We start from the raw sequence: 17830 nt of genomic DNA on the forward strand, positions 1-17830 counted from the left end.
ATCAAAATGCGGTCCACTTTTCTGCCACATAAGTAAACCCTAGCTGGCTGAAGCAGATTTCAAAATGCGATGACTTTGTGATCACATAATTGATATGAGGACTCCAAAATCACCGCATACTGACACGGAATACCCAGTATAATAACATGCTGTCTGCGGCCACTTTGCGATCGCATTTCCAACTTCGTAGTGGATTTTGCGATCACATTTTGTGATTTTGTTTTCTGAGCAATCAGGTATGTGATGGTTATGTGAACCGCATAGTGGTTATACGATCGGATAAACCATCGCATACTTAGTTCATTTGAATTGCCTGCGAGCTTGCAACAAGCTTGCGGTGCGCATAGTGGTTATGCGCCCGCATAACCTGTCGCATTCTTAACTTTTTCTTGAGTTTTTCTGTTTTTGTTTCATTAATGCCTACTATGTTGTTCACATCTCATTTCTGTGCAGATATGGGTCCCAGGAAACATACAGCCTCTGCCCAAAAAAGGGCCTCCTCCAGTTGTCAAACTCAACAAGCAAAACGACCGCGACCAGACCCTACTGCTACACTTCCCTCCAAAACTGATGAGGAGGAGATCTTGCCCGAAGTTTACCTACAAGCTAAGGAAAAAAGGAAACGAGGAGATGACTTCCAGCTCAGGTTTGGGGTCGAAGGGTCCAGGGAGCTTTATAGAGAAAGGCTGACCAAACGAAAAATCCTGGCCGAAAAACAACTGAGTGTGAATGGGATACAAGAGTAGTATCCCCACATCTGGGAGAACATCAAGGCAAGAAAATGGGAGTGCTTCACAGAGTTTCCTGATGAATATAATGAAACCATTGTCTGTGAGTTTTATGCCTCCTCTGGAGACTCCAGGACTGCTCATCACAAGCGCAACAGGGTTTTCTATGACACTCTGTTAGTTCAGGGGAAGAGTGTGTTCTATAGCGATGAGACTATCAATGAGTTTTACATCCCTGATTGGAGCCCGGGAATAGCTGAGTACGTGGCCAAATGGGCAAATCGGGACAATAAGCATAGTTGGATAGCTTCTGTGATAGCTAAGGGGACCCCTACTTGGATCAACCCGGTGCACAAAATATACAAGGAGGATATCACATGAGAGGGCAGATATTGGCTTAGCTTTGTCACCTCTCAACTGATACCGTCCAAAAACGAGACAGACATAAGCATTGAGAAAGCTCTTCTCATTGCATGCATTATGGAAGGAATCAAGATTGATGTGGGTAACTTTATCTTCCGAGAGCTAGGGATCCGGGTAAAGCAGACAGCCACTTCACTTCCATTCCCCTGCTTGATCACAGCCCTCTGTAAGGCTGTGAAAGTCCCTACCATGCCACACACTGACAAGACAGGGAAGTCGCTGAAGGATATTAATATCACGTGCATCAATGACACAGCAGATGTTGCTCCCCTAAATGTGCATACTCAGGTTCCTATTGATGTAGAACCCTCAGATTCCCAGACTCTGGTGTCTCCTCAGGCTACAATTACATCTGCTTCCACTTCACAACCCACTTCTCAGTCCACCATTGCGCAGCCCTCTACTGCACTGCTAGTTGTCTCGAGGCTAGGTCTCTTAGCGCAACATGCCAATGCTAAGATAGACCAGCTCCTGAAAAGTCTCCCTACACTCATCAAGCAAGTTCTAACTCCTATCCAGTCTTCAGTGATGGCTCTTCAGCAGCAACAGACATCTTATGGGGATCACTTGCAACAGCTGGAGTTGATGGTTGAGAAGATAGAGCAAGGAGAGGTTAGTGACTTGCCAAAGCTCCGGGAGGAAGTTGCCACTATGAAGACTGAGCTCCACAAGATGTAGACTTTGGAGTTCGATCTATCATCCTTCATGCTCAAGGAAGGTGAGTAGGGAGCAAACACAGCAGCACCAGGCCTAGATCTTGATTTCTCCACTCTGATGACAGATATTGCACCTCCGACTGTCGGGGCTTCCCAGCCTCCAGCTCCCTCTACACATATTGATATTCCTTCTGAGGAAGATTTCGGAGAATATGTAGAGTTCGAAGGTGAGGAGGCATACGAGGGAGAGGATGAGGAGGATTCATGGTCCAAGGAGGAGGATGGCCCCCATGAGAAGGGCAAGCAGGTTGCTACCTCGACAGTTGAGGATGAAGAAGAAACAACCATTCAGGTGGCGATAGCACATTCGCTAGCAGATACGGTCGCTCCAGTAGATCCATCGACCACTCAGCCATTAGTAGGGGAGGCTAGTAGCTCACAGGACCCAGCTCCAGTATTAGGTCAGTCAGATATCCCTCCTCCATCAGTGAAGGTCACTCCTCAGGCCAAGATCTCATCGGTCCCAGCTTCAGCATCAGAGGGTGACCCCATCATCACTCAGCCGGCTTCCGACTCCCATAGCACTTAGTGCGCCTCAGGGAGCCCTTAAACTCTATTTACGTTCTTATGCATTGGGGACAATGCATGCTTTTTAGTTGAGGGTGGTAGCCTTGTATATATTTTTGTGAAATTGGCAACTGTTGTACATGTTTATGTTTTTGTACTATATAAGCAAATTTCTATATTTATTTGTGTTTTGTGATTCTGTATATATTGGTGTTTTGTGGTTTTAGTACATAAGTTGTCCTTGTGTATATAAAAAAACAAAAACAAGTAAATAGTTGCATGTCCATCTTTAGTAATTAGCAATCCTTGATTTTTCTTCGCCGGGTTCTTTTCCAAGGGTGTAATAGTAGAACCAGGACAGTACAATGAAGCATGTTGACTGGTTTGGTGTAATTGTCTAGTTTCAAGCATGTGTGCCTGTATATAGCCTATACCCTTCCATTAATATAAAAAAAGATATCAATTGTGTGAACTTGAGGCTCGCTCTATGACTCTACGTCTGCCTAGAGTTATACATGTATATATGATGAAAGCATTGAGTTGTCAAGTGGTGACTCGAGGGCTTCAAACTATGTGAGCCAAACAGTTCGTGTGCCATCTGTGTGAGTCTTTGTGTAAATAATTCTTGTGTTTACTTCTGCCATCTAGAACTTGCCCGGTTGGTTTTTCGATGCTTATAATAATTACATTTGGTTGGAGAAACGACCTTAGGCCATCTTTGTGATTTTTGGGAAACTAGTTAGCCTTTCAAGCGACCCATTATACAGATAGTATCACTAGTCATCCCATTTGAGCCTTTGGCCTTTTCTTTGGCTACCTCATTACAAACCTTTCCCTTTGTGTAAAATAATTCCCTCTTTTGAACTCGTCCCTCCTTGAACATTGAGAATGAGGCTAAAAGCCTAAGTTGAGGGTGTGGTGTCAAGCCAGAAATTGGCAAGGTTGTGCAGTGAGTGTAGGAAAGTGTACCTCAAAATGTGAAACTACTCAAGCTCCAAAAGCAAAACTTGTGAAAAATATATATAAAAAAAAGAGTTGTGAGTATATATACATAAGGAGTCTTGAAGAGAATAAAAGAGGTAGTTGAGGTGGCTCAATGTTGGAAAAGTAGAAGCTAATGAAGGCTATGTGGTTTGAAAAGAAGCAAAGAGCAACAAGAAAGAAAAATGTGAGTAGTGTTTAAGGAGGGTGTAGTCACTTGTACTCAAATGCTTATCCGACCCTTCCCTAGACCTACATTACAAGCTTAAAAAGTCCTTATGGGATCTCCAACCGAGCGTTCTTCGAATAAAGCGGTGAAATAAAATAAGGGCAAGTGCACTCAGCTGAGGATAACATTTTGTCAAATTGGTCGAGGCTCAAAGTTTCACAAGTTGATTAGTTTCTTTGTAAATATTGATGGTTCAGGAAAGGTAAAACAATCAAAAATGCATGATTGTAGTACTGACAACGAACACCGTTCAAGGTCACTTTTATTTCATATATTTTTAGATGGAGTCTAGAATAGGATAGTGTCGCTTTAGTTGCTTGAGGACAAGCAAGAGTTTAAGTTGGGGGTGTTGATTTGCCGGAGAATTTCGGCACATTTAATACAAATTGCTTAGATTTTAGTGTGTTTTAGATGCAATTATTTTTTATACATATGTAATCTTAGTATTTTTGCAGTGCATGAGGTTTACGAACTTAAGAGCATGGAAATGAAATCAAAAAGCCACAAAAGACAAGAAAATAGCAAAATGAATCGCAAATGTGGATATACGATCGCAAATCCAACATGCGGATCACAGAATGCTCAAGGGAATCGCAAACCACAACAGATTTGTGGGAAAAGCCCAGTGCAAAAAATATGGTCCAGTGTGCGATCGCATAACCTGTTTGCGAGCCGCATAATGGACCACAAACGTGTCATGAAGGTTGCTGAAGGTGGAAAATGTGACGCACAATGCGATCATACATCTGCAATGTGGACCATAAAATGGAATGTGATAAAGGCCTGGAAACAAGGGTTTGAAGATGCGATGGCTATGTCAAGAATGCGGACCACATGACTGTTATGTGACAGATATGCGGTCGCATATTTAACCAAAAAAGGGTATTTTTGTCCAAATTTTGTCCCCAGTTTTGACCCACTATAAATAGATTTATTGGGGTTTTGTAGGGGCATCTTGTCTGATTTTGGAGCTACAATACAAGGCTTTAATATTCCTCTCTTTTGAAAGCTTTTGGGTCAAGAATCTTGCACTTTGTAAGTTTTATGGCATTAAATATTCTCTTCCTTTTGTATTCTACTATGTGTAGCTAACTTTAAATTCTAAGGTTGTGGACCCTAAATGAGTGTTATGTTAATGGGTGTTTAACATTGAATATATGTATAATGGCTGGTTGACATTTATTTACTTCTCATTCTTCATTTATTGTTGGTGGTTGCAAACATTAACAAGTGCCATTAAATTCTTACTTTGCTTGGCACAGTGGGTTAGTTGGTATAAGTAAATATCAAAGTCTCAAGGCTTTAAACCTTGTTTAATAGAATCGCTTAGGAATAAGTGGGTTTTATTTGGCATATACTGATTATTCTTAATTGCAACTCTTTTATATTTGGAAAAATCATAAAGAGGATATACTACCCAACTATTAAAAAATATTGGGTAGTCATTTAGAAATCATTTGCATATCAAAAGAACCTTCCATTAGAAATATATCATATTAACACCGATAGCATTACACATCATTGAAGGGGACACAACCTTGGTTTCTTTTACCAAATTATTTACATTCTCATTATCACAATTAGTTATTTCTTCAAACCAAACTCAATTCATACTCTTGTTACCATTAACTGAATAGAATTACGACTTTAGTCAAGTAACACACTATTTGAGTAACCTTTTCACACCTATTTCTTGTAGGATTCGACCTCAACCTTGTTAGGTTATTATATTTGACACCGACCGCCTTACACTATTTAATTAAAGTGTAATTTGAGCGTATCAGCTTACGCCTCTCATAAGCCTCCCACCAAGTGATGGTGGCTCCAGAAAACTGAAAAGTTGTGAAAGCGACCCTGTTGGTCTCCAGAATACCCATTGTACGAATAATCCTCTAGCACTTGTCCAAGAAACCCTAGGCATCCTCGCCCTCTGCACCACTAAAAGTCGGGGGCTGGATGTGCCCCCGGTGTCTGAAGTCCCTGCACGACCTGCTCAGGTGTGCGAGCGGCGGGAGTCTGAGTGCCTCCCCCGTCCTGAGAAGTAGTTGCGGCTATAGTAACTGAGACCGCCTGAGCTAGGCCAGCGCATACTGATAGAATCTGGGCCAGGGCCTCCTGAAGACTTGGAATCACAATGGGCACAGCTGGTGCCTGAGCTGGTGCTACTGGAGCATCCATAACTGGGACCTGATCATGAACTAGGGTGGCTGGTAGATCTGCAGGTGCTACCCTAGCTGTTGTGTGGGCTACACCTCTGCCCCTACCACGGCCTCAACCGCGTCCTCAGCCTCTAGTGGCCATACCTAGTGGTATTGGTGGTCATCCATCCTGACCGGTCGCTCGTGTCCTCACCATCTATGAGAGAATAGAATAACAAAAGTTTAGTACTCAGATCAACAGATTCGCACGAAAAGAATTCAAGAATATGAAGTCTTCCTAAAGGTTCTGCAACCTCCCGAGGATAATTACAGACATCTCCGTACCGATCCGCGAGACTCTACTAAACCTGCTCATGACTTGTGAGACCTATGTAACTTAGGCTCTGATACAAACTTGTCACGACTCTAAATCGGACCCGGTCGTGATGGAGCCTATCGTGAAACAAGGACAACCGACACAAATCCCCAAACCAATTAACAGTTATAATAATTCATAATTAAGTCATTAATAAGTAATAAATCCCAAAATAAAGTGAAATAGAACAAATACGGAAACAAAAACAGCCCGACATCAGAGTGTCACCAGTCATAAGCATCTAAACATCCGTCTAGGAGTATGAAAAAGGACTAGATAGTCTATTACAAAGCTAGTACAAAGGAAAGTAAAGATAGGAAGGAGAAGCACTGGGCTGCGAACGCTGAGTAACTACCTAGTGAACTCCTAACAGCCTGCTGGAAGCAACCAACCCTCGCTAGCGTGACCCAAGACTCCTGAATCTGCACATAGGGTGCAGGGCGTAATGTGAGTATGCCAACTCAGTAAGTAATAAAAGTAAAGGCATCTGAGCGATAAGAAAACATGTAAAACACAGCAAAATGCTACAAAGAGGCAGTATAAAACTAGAACAATGTAATAAAATAGTAAAATCTCATAGAAACATCTTAGTTCAGTGAAAACCTCTTTAAAACATCTTTTAGCAGTTTAAACGAGTGAATGAAAAGCAATAAGAAAAGATAGTCACATAAAATCAGCCCTTCGGGCAAAATACCAATAGAACCAGCCCCTCGGGCTATCTCACAATCACTCGTACCAGCCCCTCGGGCAATAACATGGAACAACATCAGCCCCTCGGGCTATATCACATTTGCATTGGGTACCGACGCTTAGTGGAGGTGTATAGACTCCGGGAGGGGCCCCTTATGGCCCAAACGCAACAACAAGCCATCTCGTGGCAAAATCAAACAGGCTCTCGGCCTCATATCAAGCCACTTTATGGCATAGCAACTCAGGCCCTGGGCCTCATAATCATAAATCAGTATAATACTGTTGTGGCACGCAGCCTGATCCTATAGTATCCTCACAACACAAGCCCTCGGCCTTACTCAGTCAAAATTTCACAAGCCACACGGGCAACAGTAAAAACGTGATGCTCAGCCCAGAATATCATTTAAAATATCAAAAACGAGTAGAGATGGATGAGTTGTGAAAATAGTAGGATATAGTATGACTGAGTACAAATACGAAGTCAAAAATGTGAGGAATAGTAGTAAAATCCCCTAGAGGTCCAAACAGTTGGCATGAGGCCCAAATATGGCATTTAGCCCAAAACATGATGATAGCAAACAATTTTCAATCAAATACGCAGTTAAACAATCATAGGAGGACGGACTAAGTCACAATCCTCAATGGTGCACGACCCTACGCTCAAAGTAGCACAACGATGTGATAGCCGGGGTTTCATACCCTTGGGATAGCATTTAAAATCATTACTTACCTCTAACCGGTCCAAACTCTAGCCTGTGATGCCTTTGCCTCTCGCCTCGGCCTCAACTCGCGTCGAATCTATCCAAAACCAGAATCATGACGTCAAAATACGCCGAGGGAACAAAGCCCATGCGAAAATAATCAAATTAAACACAAATTCCGAAATTAACCAAACCCGACCCTCGGGCCCATATTTCGGAATCCGATAAAAATTTAATCAACACACTCCTTATCCTCCCACGAGTTCAAACATACCAAATTTACCAAATTCCATTCATGAATGACCCCTCAAATCCCTAATTTTAGGACTCCAATTACAAGCCCAAATTTCTTCAATATTTACCCACCAATTTACATAAATTTCAAGCCTAAGCAATGAAATAACATCATTGGAACGAGTTTTCTATTCAAAAATCTTACCTTAATGAAGTCCCCTTGGATTCCCTCTTCAAAATCCCCCAAAAAGCTCTAAAATCGATTTAATTATGGTGAAGAAAAGCTGAAAATCGCAAAGGATGAAATATATACTTCCTGACCCAGGCTTCTCGCACTTGTGGTCCCTTCACCGCGTCTGTGGTACCGCACCTGCGGCCAAAGCACCACATCTGCGGTTTCTACTTAAAACTCCAATACTGCACCTGCGATCGAAAACCCGCACCTACGATACCGTAGTTGTGCTCAAACAACCGCTTCTGAGGTTCCAACTCCCATGGCCATTTCCGCATTTGCGACCCACTGGGCGCTTCTACGAGCCCGCGCCTGCGGTCCCCTAGCCGCAGGTGCGGTTATGACAGCAACCTCAGCTTCAGCTGCAAATTCCCAACTCCTAACTTTCCGTCAACCATCCGAAATCACCCTGAGGCCCCCGGGACCTCAACCAAAAGCACGAACAAGTCATATACCACTATCCAAAAATCTCCCAAATTTCGCTTTTGATCCAAAAGTCTATCAAATCATATCCGAATGACCTGAAATTTTGCACACACATCCCAAATGACATAATGGACCTACTGCAACTCCCAGAATTCCATTCTGACCCCTATATCAAAATCTCACCTATCAACCGAAAAACGCCAAAAATCCAATTTCGCCAATTCAAGCCTAAATCTACTCCGGACCTCCAAAATACATTCAGATCATACTTCTAAGTCCCAAATCATCTCCCAAAGCTATCCAAACCATCAAAATTCACATCTAAGACCTATTTCATACAAGTCAACATCCGGTTGATTTTTCCAACTTAAACTTACTCAAAAGAGACTAAGTATCTCCAACCTTACCAAAACCATTCCAGATTCGAACCGACTAACCCGATACCACATAATACAGCTGAACAAGATAATAAGAAGCAAAAATGGGGGAAACAGAGTAGTGACTCATGCAACGACCGGCCGGGTCGATTCAAAATTGAAGAGGGAATTCAAAAGGGTTTCGTGGAGGTAAGGTTTTTGGACCCTAAAATTGTTGATGGTTTTTAACTGTTTAAGCTTGAAATTTTGTGGTAACTAGTGGTTAAAATTAGGGGTTTAGGTCTTGGAAATTGGAGACCTAAATTTAAGGATTTGAGGGATCATTTGTGGTCGGATTTTGGTATTATTGATATGTATGGACTCGTGGGAGGATAAGGGTTCTATTGAAGAAATGTTTATCGGATTTCAAACATGGGCCTAGGGGTTGGGTTTGCCAATTTCGGGATTTGTGTTGTAATTTGATTATTTTTGCATGGGCTTCATTCCCTTAGAATATATTGATGTTGTGATGCTATTTTTTAATAGATTCGACGTGGGTTGAGGCCTAGTTGAGAGGCAATGGCGTCACGGAGTAGTATTTTCACCCGATTTGAGGTAAGTAATGATTGTACATCTAGACTGAGGGTATGAAACCCCAAAATTTTATATTGTTTTGATAAATGAGGTGACGCACATGCTAGGTGACGGGCGTGTGGGTGTACACTAGTATGTATTGGACTTGGTACAACCCGTAGCGACTGTATAGTTGCATATTTTGATATATTGTATATGATATCCATGTATTTTAGAAGTTGTTTTGTTAACTTAGGTTGAATTCCATGTTTGGGTCCTTTGTGCCGAACTGTTTAGACCCTTAGGGGCGTTTTACTGATTTCCTCACACTGTTTGATTTGAAAACATAACCTCAGTCATGTTTACCTGTTATTTTCTTAACCCGATTTTCATTACTCTATTTTTAAACTACAAACTGCTTTGGCTGAGTTTCCCCTATTTTTACTGAAATGCCTGAGTGGCTGTAAGGTTGATGACTGAGAGTGAGGTCGAGGACCGGATGGTGAGGACTATATTATATATATATATATGTATGGATCGGGTTGCATGCCGCATTAATATTATTATATATTTATGGATCGGGCTGCACGCCGCAGCGATATATTGGATCGGGCTGCATACCAGCGATATGACGCTTGGGCTGAAGGAGCCCCTCCGGAGTCTGTACACCCCAGTGAGCGTAGTCGACTATAAATATTGGATTAGGCTACACGCCGTAGCAATTATTATTATTATTATTATTACCATGAAATATTTATTGAGCCGGAGTGATGAGTGTGAGTACTGTGTGACGAGAGCTGAGTCACGAGTGACTGAGAGGCTTGCCCTAGGGGCTATACTTATGAGTGATATCTTGCCCAAGGGGCCTGTTTATGACGTTTTCCCTGTTTTCACTCGTCTTATTTACTGAGCCTCTACTGAAATTGTTGAATAAATGTTTTAAAGGATTTTTAACTGAGACTTGAGTTTTTACGAATTAAATTGATTATTGAACTGCAGATTTTTGACTTGATATTTCTATTGAGATTTCCTGATATATGATTTTTAAATGCTCATCACTGAACTCATACTTTATGTACTTTAGTTACTTACCAAGTTGGCGTACTCACGTTACTCCCTGCACCTTGTGTGCAGATCCTGTTGATCGTTCATCAGAGTGAGAGCTTCCAACACTCTCAGAGTATTTTCGGAGAAAGCAAGGTAGCTGCACGACGTGCACAACTCAGCCTTCCTCTTTCCTATCTTAGCATTTTATTATCTCAGTCTACTTTGTATTATTCAGACCGCGTTTGGTTGTACTTAGAGGCTCATGACTAGTGACACCAGATTGTTGGGCTGTGTCAGTATATTTTGTACTATTTTTTGCATATTTTTGTTGATGTTATATTACATATGAAGAATTTAAGACTCAAACGGTTCTAGAAATGATTTTTATAAAAGGAACTTGATGTGGTAATTGTTGGGTTGGCTTGCCTAGTATTGTGATAGGCGCCATCACAACCGGGGTATTTGGGTCGTGACACTTGTGCTATGGGAAGAGACAAAGAATCAAACAGAGATTTGGAGATTTGGATTAAAAGAACGGCACGAATGAATTGTTGAAAAGATGGACAAAGACAAACTAAGTCAATAAGTTGGAGATTTGAAGTTAAAAAAAAAAGTATAAATATAATTATGGAGTAATAAGAAAGGGTATAATTAAAAAGAAAAATAAACAATAATCCCACCACACCAAATTATTGTTTAATAAAATGAGACTTTTCATTATTCCAGAACAACGAATTTAATAATATAATACAATAAATTTTAAATAAACAATCAAAACAAACACTATATTAGGATAATAATACAATACGATGCAATGAGTAACCATCCAAACTGTTTAAATATCCAAATAAGAAGTGATGATAACTTTAGGAGGCCGCTTATCTATTTGGCCTAAATTTCTTTTTATAGGCAGTTCAATTTTTTCCACCAAATCTAAAGTTTTGGTTTGAATTTCTAATGTTCAAAACTGCCTTATTTTAATTAATCTGCAACTCCCACAATTGTACTTTAAGTATGTCTTGCTCGTCTACGAAGAATAGATGGAAGCTAGGGGTGTATATAGGTCGGGTTGATTCGTATTTTGTAATTACTAAATTAGATTAATTGTGTCGGGTTATTAAATTTAAAGACCAAATCAAATTAATAAAATTCGGGTTTTTCAATCTCGGGTTTTCAGGTTATTCGGGGGTTTTCGGGTTTTTTTCGATAAAATCTTCGTAGAACAAAACGTATAACCCGTGCTCAAAATATTTCTTTATTCCTCGTAAGATACAACTATATAAGGTATTTTCAAAAACAAAATATTACCCTTAAATATTCAACAATAAAGACAATAAAATAATATAACATAAATATTGCTAATTAAAAAGCATAATAAAAATAAACATAATCTAAAAGTACTAAGTCATGCTAAAATAAGTAGACTAATTAGGGAGTATTAATTACATGACTAAAAGCTAAAGAAAAAATAAAAATAGGTTATGCATTTTTATCTAAATTATTGCAAAACAAAAAATAGATATTCAATACATTGCCGTTCGTAGTATTCAATTGAATGTCTTTTGTTAGCATTAGTATTGATTTGATTTTGGTTTGAAATTTTGTTAGCATTATTTAAGTTACTAATATTAATGGGTATAAAAGTTATTGGAATATTCGAAAGTTCTAATTAAGTCCAACCTTAAAATAATACTTTGAAAGATAAAATTATGAAAAAGTTTAAGAAATATTTATAAATTACATCACAATATGTATATTTATATACTAAATAAATCTAAAATTTCTATATATATAATGTCGGGTTGGTTTGGTTTCGATTTGACTTTCTTTAGTTAAAACCAAACCAAACCAATTATGGTCGGGGTTTTTTTCAACACCAAATCATAATCGATTTTTTTTTCTCGGTTTGACTTGAATTATCAGGTTAGTGCGGTTTGTCAGTTTTCTTTGTACACCCCTGACTGTTGCATTCAAAGAGTTTATATTTGCAAAGATAAGTTTAAGGTTTTTTATTAATCGTTTTTATAACAGTAACCTCAAGTAAAAGATTTTTTTTTTCAAAATTGAAAATGATAAAATCATATCTAGGATGATCAATAATGTTTCGAGAAAAATTAAATCGGTTGACTATATTATTAATTGACAAAAATACTATTAGAAGAAATTGATTATAACCAAAAAATTATTTAATAATTTTGCATCTTAAAAGGCAACAAGAATAAACTTCAAATAAAGATATACATGAAATTATATAAGATAAGTTTAAGATCTTTTATTAAGCCGCACCTAACAAAGTAATACCCCTTGTTGCAAGCCACGACCTATGACAAGATAGACCTTGGTAATTCACTATAAATATTTGGGCAGGTCTGCATACTAGAGTTGCAACCGCACATATAGGTACTCGCTCCCGTTAATAATAAGTGATTTTTAGGTGTTGAACAAATTTTAGAAAAACAAAGTTAATTCCTTCTTGATTATATATAAGATCACTTATTTCGGATTAAAATAAAAAAATAATAAGATATTAAAATTCACTTATTATAGACCGGAGAAAGTAATACTCAGTATGCAAGTTTGAATATGGGTATCTAATTAACTAGTCACATATCACATAAAACGGGTACTCGGAAAACTTCAGTATATAAGTATATAGAGTAGGTACTAAACTCCATCATATGTAAGTAGAATCATTCAAGAAATCTAGGTGATTTTGCATATGTTCAAAGGCATTGGTTTGCTTTCCAGTATAATTTCCATGATGATATCTTATGTATAAGGATTTATAATATGTTCAATGGCCTAATAGTCGATTAGGTCAGTAGCCGGAATGTCATTTGACCAACCTGAAAAGTTAAATAGCTCGTTCAGGCAGACTCTCAAACATGCAATTAATATTAGTATCATATAAAAGCAGACACGAAGATAATCAAACTTTTGGTAGAATCAGCCTAAGCTATTGTTTGGCGTTGTGCTTTAGCTGTTACATCATAATCTCTATAAATATGTTACATAATTTAAATTTTATATTTGCATAAAGTTGGCCTAAGACGAATTTAATTGGATAAACATAATCGACTCCACTCGTTTAAATTGTGGTGTAGTTGTTATTGTTGTTGAGATTTCACGTAGCAGTTGTAGACTCGTAGGTAAGATTTACGAGATAGCGACTTAGTTCTTAGACTATGTTATTACACGTTAATTGAAGTACATTGAATCTACCACTATGTGGTTGATTTTGAATCAAAAGTGCTAATTACCTCAATTCCATTCATTGTCCTCGCACTGCATGCATGCCGAGTCGAATTAATATATTATTTTTTAATTTGAAATGATCTTTATGCCAAGTTCATACGTGGTAGCATATTGTTCAATAGCACAACTTAAATGACGTTGAAGTATCTAATAGGAACAAGCCTTAATTCAAATATCCAAATGAAAATTAATAATAACTTTAAGAGGCCGCTTAAATAGATTGAAGCGGATGCGTGCCGCGGAGTTTATATTTGCAAAGATAAATTTAAGGTCTTTTATTAAGCCGCGCCTAACTAAAGTAATATCCCATGCTGCAAGCCGGAGCCTATGACAAGATAGACTTTGTTAATTCATTATAAATATTTGGATAGCTCTACAGTTGCAACTGCAGAGATGGGTAGCATTCATTTCTCTTTGAAAATATTTGTATCTAACTAGCCACATACCACATAATATTGGTACTCTCATATTGTCTTTAGAACATTTCAACATATATAGTAGGTACTGGACTCCATCTACATACGTAAAATCATTCAAGAAATCCAGGTGATTTTGTACATGTGCAAATGCTTTACTTAATTAGTTTTCCAGTATAATTTCCCTGCAACACATAGTTTTCTAGTACTTTTTAGGCCTAATAATATCATATGTACAAGTATTTATAATATGAATTTAACCCCCATAAATTTTCTTACCTCTAGCTCACTTCTGTGAACATTCTTCATCAATGGAATCGTGCGGCATTAATCAGTTTCTTGAAGGCAAGACCATTTTCATCGCTGGTGCAACTGGCTACCTAGCAAAGAGTACTTTCTCTCTCTTTCTCTTTCTCCCTCCTATATATAGGTTGCATTAACAGTGCTTCTTGAGGAGATGATAACATAGATGAAATTTCTAGTGCTTTATTTGTTACATATTAATGTAGTTCTCATCGAGAAGATACTCCGTGTCCAGCCAAATGTGAAGAAGCTCTACTTGCTAATTAGAGCTCCAGATTCAAATTTAGCTAAAGAGCGTTTTAACAACGAGGTACTACCAAACTATCACAGAAGTAATAGTAGTGTAGCAGTAGAAATAATAGCCATCATATTAGACTATACCACATGAGAATTCAAGATTATCAGAGTTCACTACTCAACGTGATCAATCAAAGAATAGAATGTTCTAAATGCAGGTTATAAAGACAGATCTGTTTGGAGTTCTAAGGAAGAAATTGGGTGCCAACTTACAGGCCCTTATAGAAGACAGAGTTTTCCTAGTTGCTGGTGATATAGCTTGTGATAATTTGGGGATAAATTCTGAGCTGAAAAATGAGATGTTCAAAGAAATAGACATAATTGTAAACTCAGCTGCTGCAACTAGATTTGATGAAAGGTGCAGTTATAGATTAACATTCTTTTTCCTAAGATAAATAAAAATAAAAATAAAAACTAATTACTCCATTTGCAGATATGATACTGCAATAAGGACCAATACACTGGGTGCCCTGAATATTCTTAAGTTTTCCAAACAGTGCTCAAAACTAAATATGCTTCTCCATATTAGCACAGGTGAGCTCCATATTATTTAACTAATTTTTCTAACCATGACTTGGGGCGCATTGACTTTAGCGTAAAGACTCCTGATTCTTTAATTCAGCTTATGTTTGTGGAGAAAATGATGGATTGATACTAGAGAAACCATTGCACTATGGTGAGACGCTTAATGGAGGCTCTCAATTGGACATAGAAGTGGAGCAAAAGGTTGTAGAGGAGACACTAAACGACCTTAAAGCTAGGAATGCCGCTGAAAAGGAAGTAACTTTAGCTATGAGAGCTCTAGGTATTGAGAGGTAATTAAACGTTTCATAAAATCAGTCTCACTATTCTTTTGAAGATTTATAGGGTTGCTTCCCACCTTTCACGACAATTATGATTCCTCAGGGCAAAGATACATGGATGGCCAAACACATACACGTTCACCAAAGCAATGGGAGAGATGCTTTTAGGACACTTAAAGGAGGATCTCCAACTCATAATCCTACGGCCAACAGTTATATTAAGCACCTACAAGGAACCATTCCCAGGATGGATTGAAGGAATGAGGTATAATATATACATATATGCACACACACATCCCCATTTATGCAAAGAAGAATAAGTCTTAGCGAAGCGAATCTGATTCTTCCTTCCCACAGAACCACGGACACCTTCATTGTTGGCTATGGTAAAGGAAAACAGAATGTTATCATGGGAGATAAAGAATCGATAATAGATGTGGTATGTGTGCATGTCCTGTGTATACCTTATGTTATATTGAAATGCCCAACTTTCTCTTGTTTGCATCAGCTGGTCTTAATTAGCTCGTCTATAATTCCTTAATGTCATCTTGCCTAGATTCCAGCTGATATGGTAGTGAACTCAATCATCGCGGCTATGGTAGCCCATAGAAATTGCTCTTCCCATTCAACTACTGTTTACCATATTAGCTCCTCTAGGAGGAATCAACTAAATATTGGTGATACTATACAATTTTCCGTTGATTACTTCAAGAAGAATCGGTGGATTGACGAAAGAGGGAAGCCGGTCAAACTAAAGAAAGTTCGTACACTGGATAGCATGGCTAGCCTTCATAAATACATGACAATCTACTACAAGCCATTATTAAAGGTTGGTTTAATAATACTAATATCTTCTTATGAAAAACTACGAAATTTATGCAAGAGAGATACGTAATGTCGGCATGCACTTCAGCATTAATGGCCGCATTAATGGTCTACCACTGGTTAAATTTCAGATATTAGAGTGGGCAAACTTGATACTTTGCCAACTTTTCCAAAAGCTGCATACAGACTTGGAAAGAAGGAACAATCTCGTCATTCGACTAGCTGAACTCTACAAGCCCTACGTGTTCTTCAAAGGAGTGTGAGTATTTTTTATATTAACACATCCAAATAGTTAACAGTTTGTTTAAGTATCTAATAATTAATCAAATATAAAGCTGTGATGTGCTTAATTGGTATTCTAACACCATTACCGTTGATTTCTTACCAGTTTCGATGATACTAACGCTGAGATGTTGCTAATGGTAACAAAAGAAAGTAATGCAGATGATACGTTTAATTTTGATCCAACAACTATTCAGTGGGAAAAATACTTTAAGGAAATTCATATTCCCGGATTAGTGAAGTACATCTTTTAAGAAGGACGAATTACGCGAATAAAGGAGGATGATATGCTACTCTGCTTAAAGTTATGTTGGCAGTATTAAATTCTAAATAAGAGGTCGATATGTACTCTGCTTAGCTATTGTTTCTTCTTAAATTCCATTATGTAATTTTGTACGTGACTAAGTCAGTTCAAGAAAATATTGACATTAGTAAAAATAGGCATTGCCATGAAGTTTCAAAATAATGTCCTGGAATTTAGAGTTATTTCCTCTGTCCCAATTTATGTAATATTTTTCTTTCTTTCAATTAATTCAAACATTTTAATTTTGACAATACATTTGAATATAGAATTTTTATTTTTTCTTAATAAAATTTTTATATTTAAAAACTATGTAAAAAATACTATAAGTCACAGTATAATTAAATAATTAAAAGGAATAAGAAAAAATAATGGTCAAAGAATAATTTGTTTGACTTTTAAAATTCGAGCAGCACAAAAATTGGGAAGGAGGAAATGCTATTTTATAAGGAATTATAATGAAAAGTGATTTTGTGAATTTTACCCGAAAATATAGGTAGTATGGTGAAAGTCAACGGTCCACCTTGGTTTGACCGACTTTACCTAATTAGTTTCTATGTTAAAAATTTCTTTGTTACTACATAGAAAATATAGGTCAATATGATTACAATATGAAGGTCCACCAATAATGCATAGGAAATAACCAACCCCTAGATACCTCATTTAGAGGAAAAACATCATGGAACCTACCACGTTTAAAATGACTGGTTACAACTTACAAATGCATGTTTTAACATGCTCAAATGTTTTAACGTTAATTAATAGTAAAAGTTATGAAGAAGTTTCTCTTAAGATACTGTTTATCCTTAAAATAGATAACAATTGAATTTATACGCAATTTTAAAGATATGTGGATTCATTCAACTTAAATGATCAAGAATATAAGATAAGCGAGTTAAAAATAAAATAAATAACCAAACCAGTTGTGGCGTTTAGTCCAGGCGCGGATCTACGCTTAACAATTGGTATGCCCCCGATTTGGAGCCAAACA

General features: G+C 37.9%; 1 protein-coding gene across 2 annotated transcripts; it reads left to right on the forward strand.

Annotated features, from left to right (window-relative positions):
- Nucleotides 1-13996: 13996 nt before the first annotated feature.
- LOC107829994 (fatty acyl-CoA reductase 3) lies at nt 13997-17022 on the forward strand. 2 transcript variants are annotated; one of them, XM_016657467.2, is made up of 11 exons: nt 13997-14158; nt 14314-14418; nt 14538-14641; nt 14787-14986; nt 15062-15162; nt 15251-15443; nt 15535-15696; nt 15789-15870; nt 15988-16260; nt 16388-16515; nt 16645-17022. In XM_016657467.2, exons 2-11 carry the CDS (start codon nt 14340-14342, stop codon nt 16790-16792), a joined length of 1470 nt encoding a protein of 489 aa, XP_016512953.2. In that variant the 5' UTR covers nt 13997-14158; nt 14314-14339; the 3' UTR covers nt 16793-17022. The 2 variants fall into 2 exon arrangements, with proteins under 2 accessions (XP_016512953.2, XP_075073600.1); XM_075217499.1 differs by having other exon boundaries at nt 13999-14158; nt 14511-14641.
- Nucleotides 17023-17830: the final 808 nt, after the last annotated feature.

The sequence above is a fragment of the Nicotiana tabacum genome, chromosome 7, assembly GCF_000715075.1.
Source record: "Nicotiana tabacum cultivar K326 chromosome 7, ASM71507v2, whole genome shotgun sequence".
NCBI classification, from domain to species: Eukaryota; Viridiplantae; Streptophyta; class Magnoliopsida; order Solanales; family Solanaceae; genus Nicotiana; species Nicotiana tabacum.

Excerpts from the sequence above, each read along its gene's own strand:
- LOC107829994 (XM_075217499.1), top strand. The coding sequence starts at position 14,340 with ATGGAATCGTGCGGCATTAATCAGTTTCTTGAAGGCAAGACCATTTTC. Across the intron at positions 14,419-14,510 it reads AACTGGCTACCTAGCAAAGA|TGCTTTATTTGTTACATATT; the intron begins GTACTTTCTCTC and ends TGAAATTTCTAG. Across the intron at positions 16,516-16,644 it reads TACGTGTTCTTCAAAGGAGT|TTTCGATGATACTAACGCTG; the intron begins GTGAGTATTTTT and ends ATTTCTTACCAG.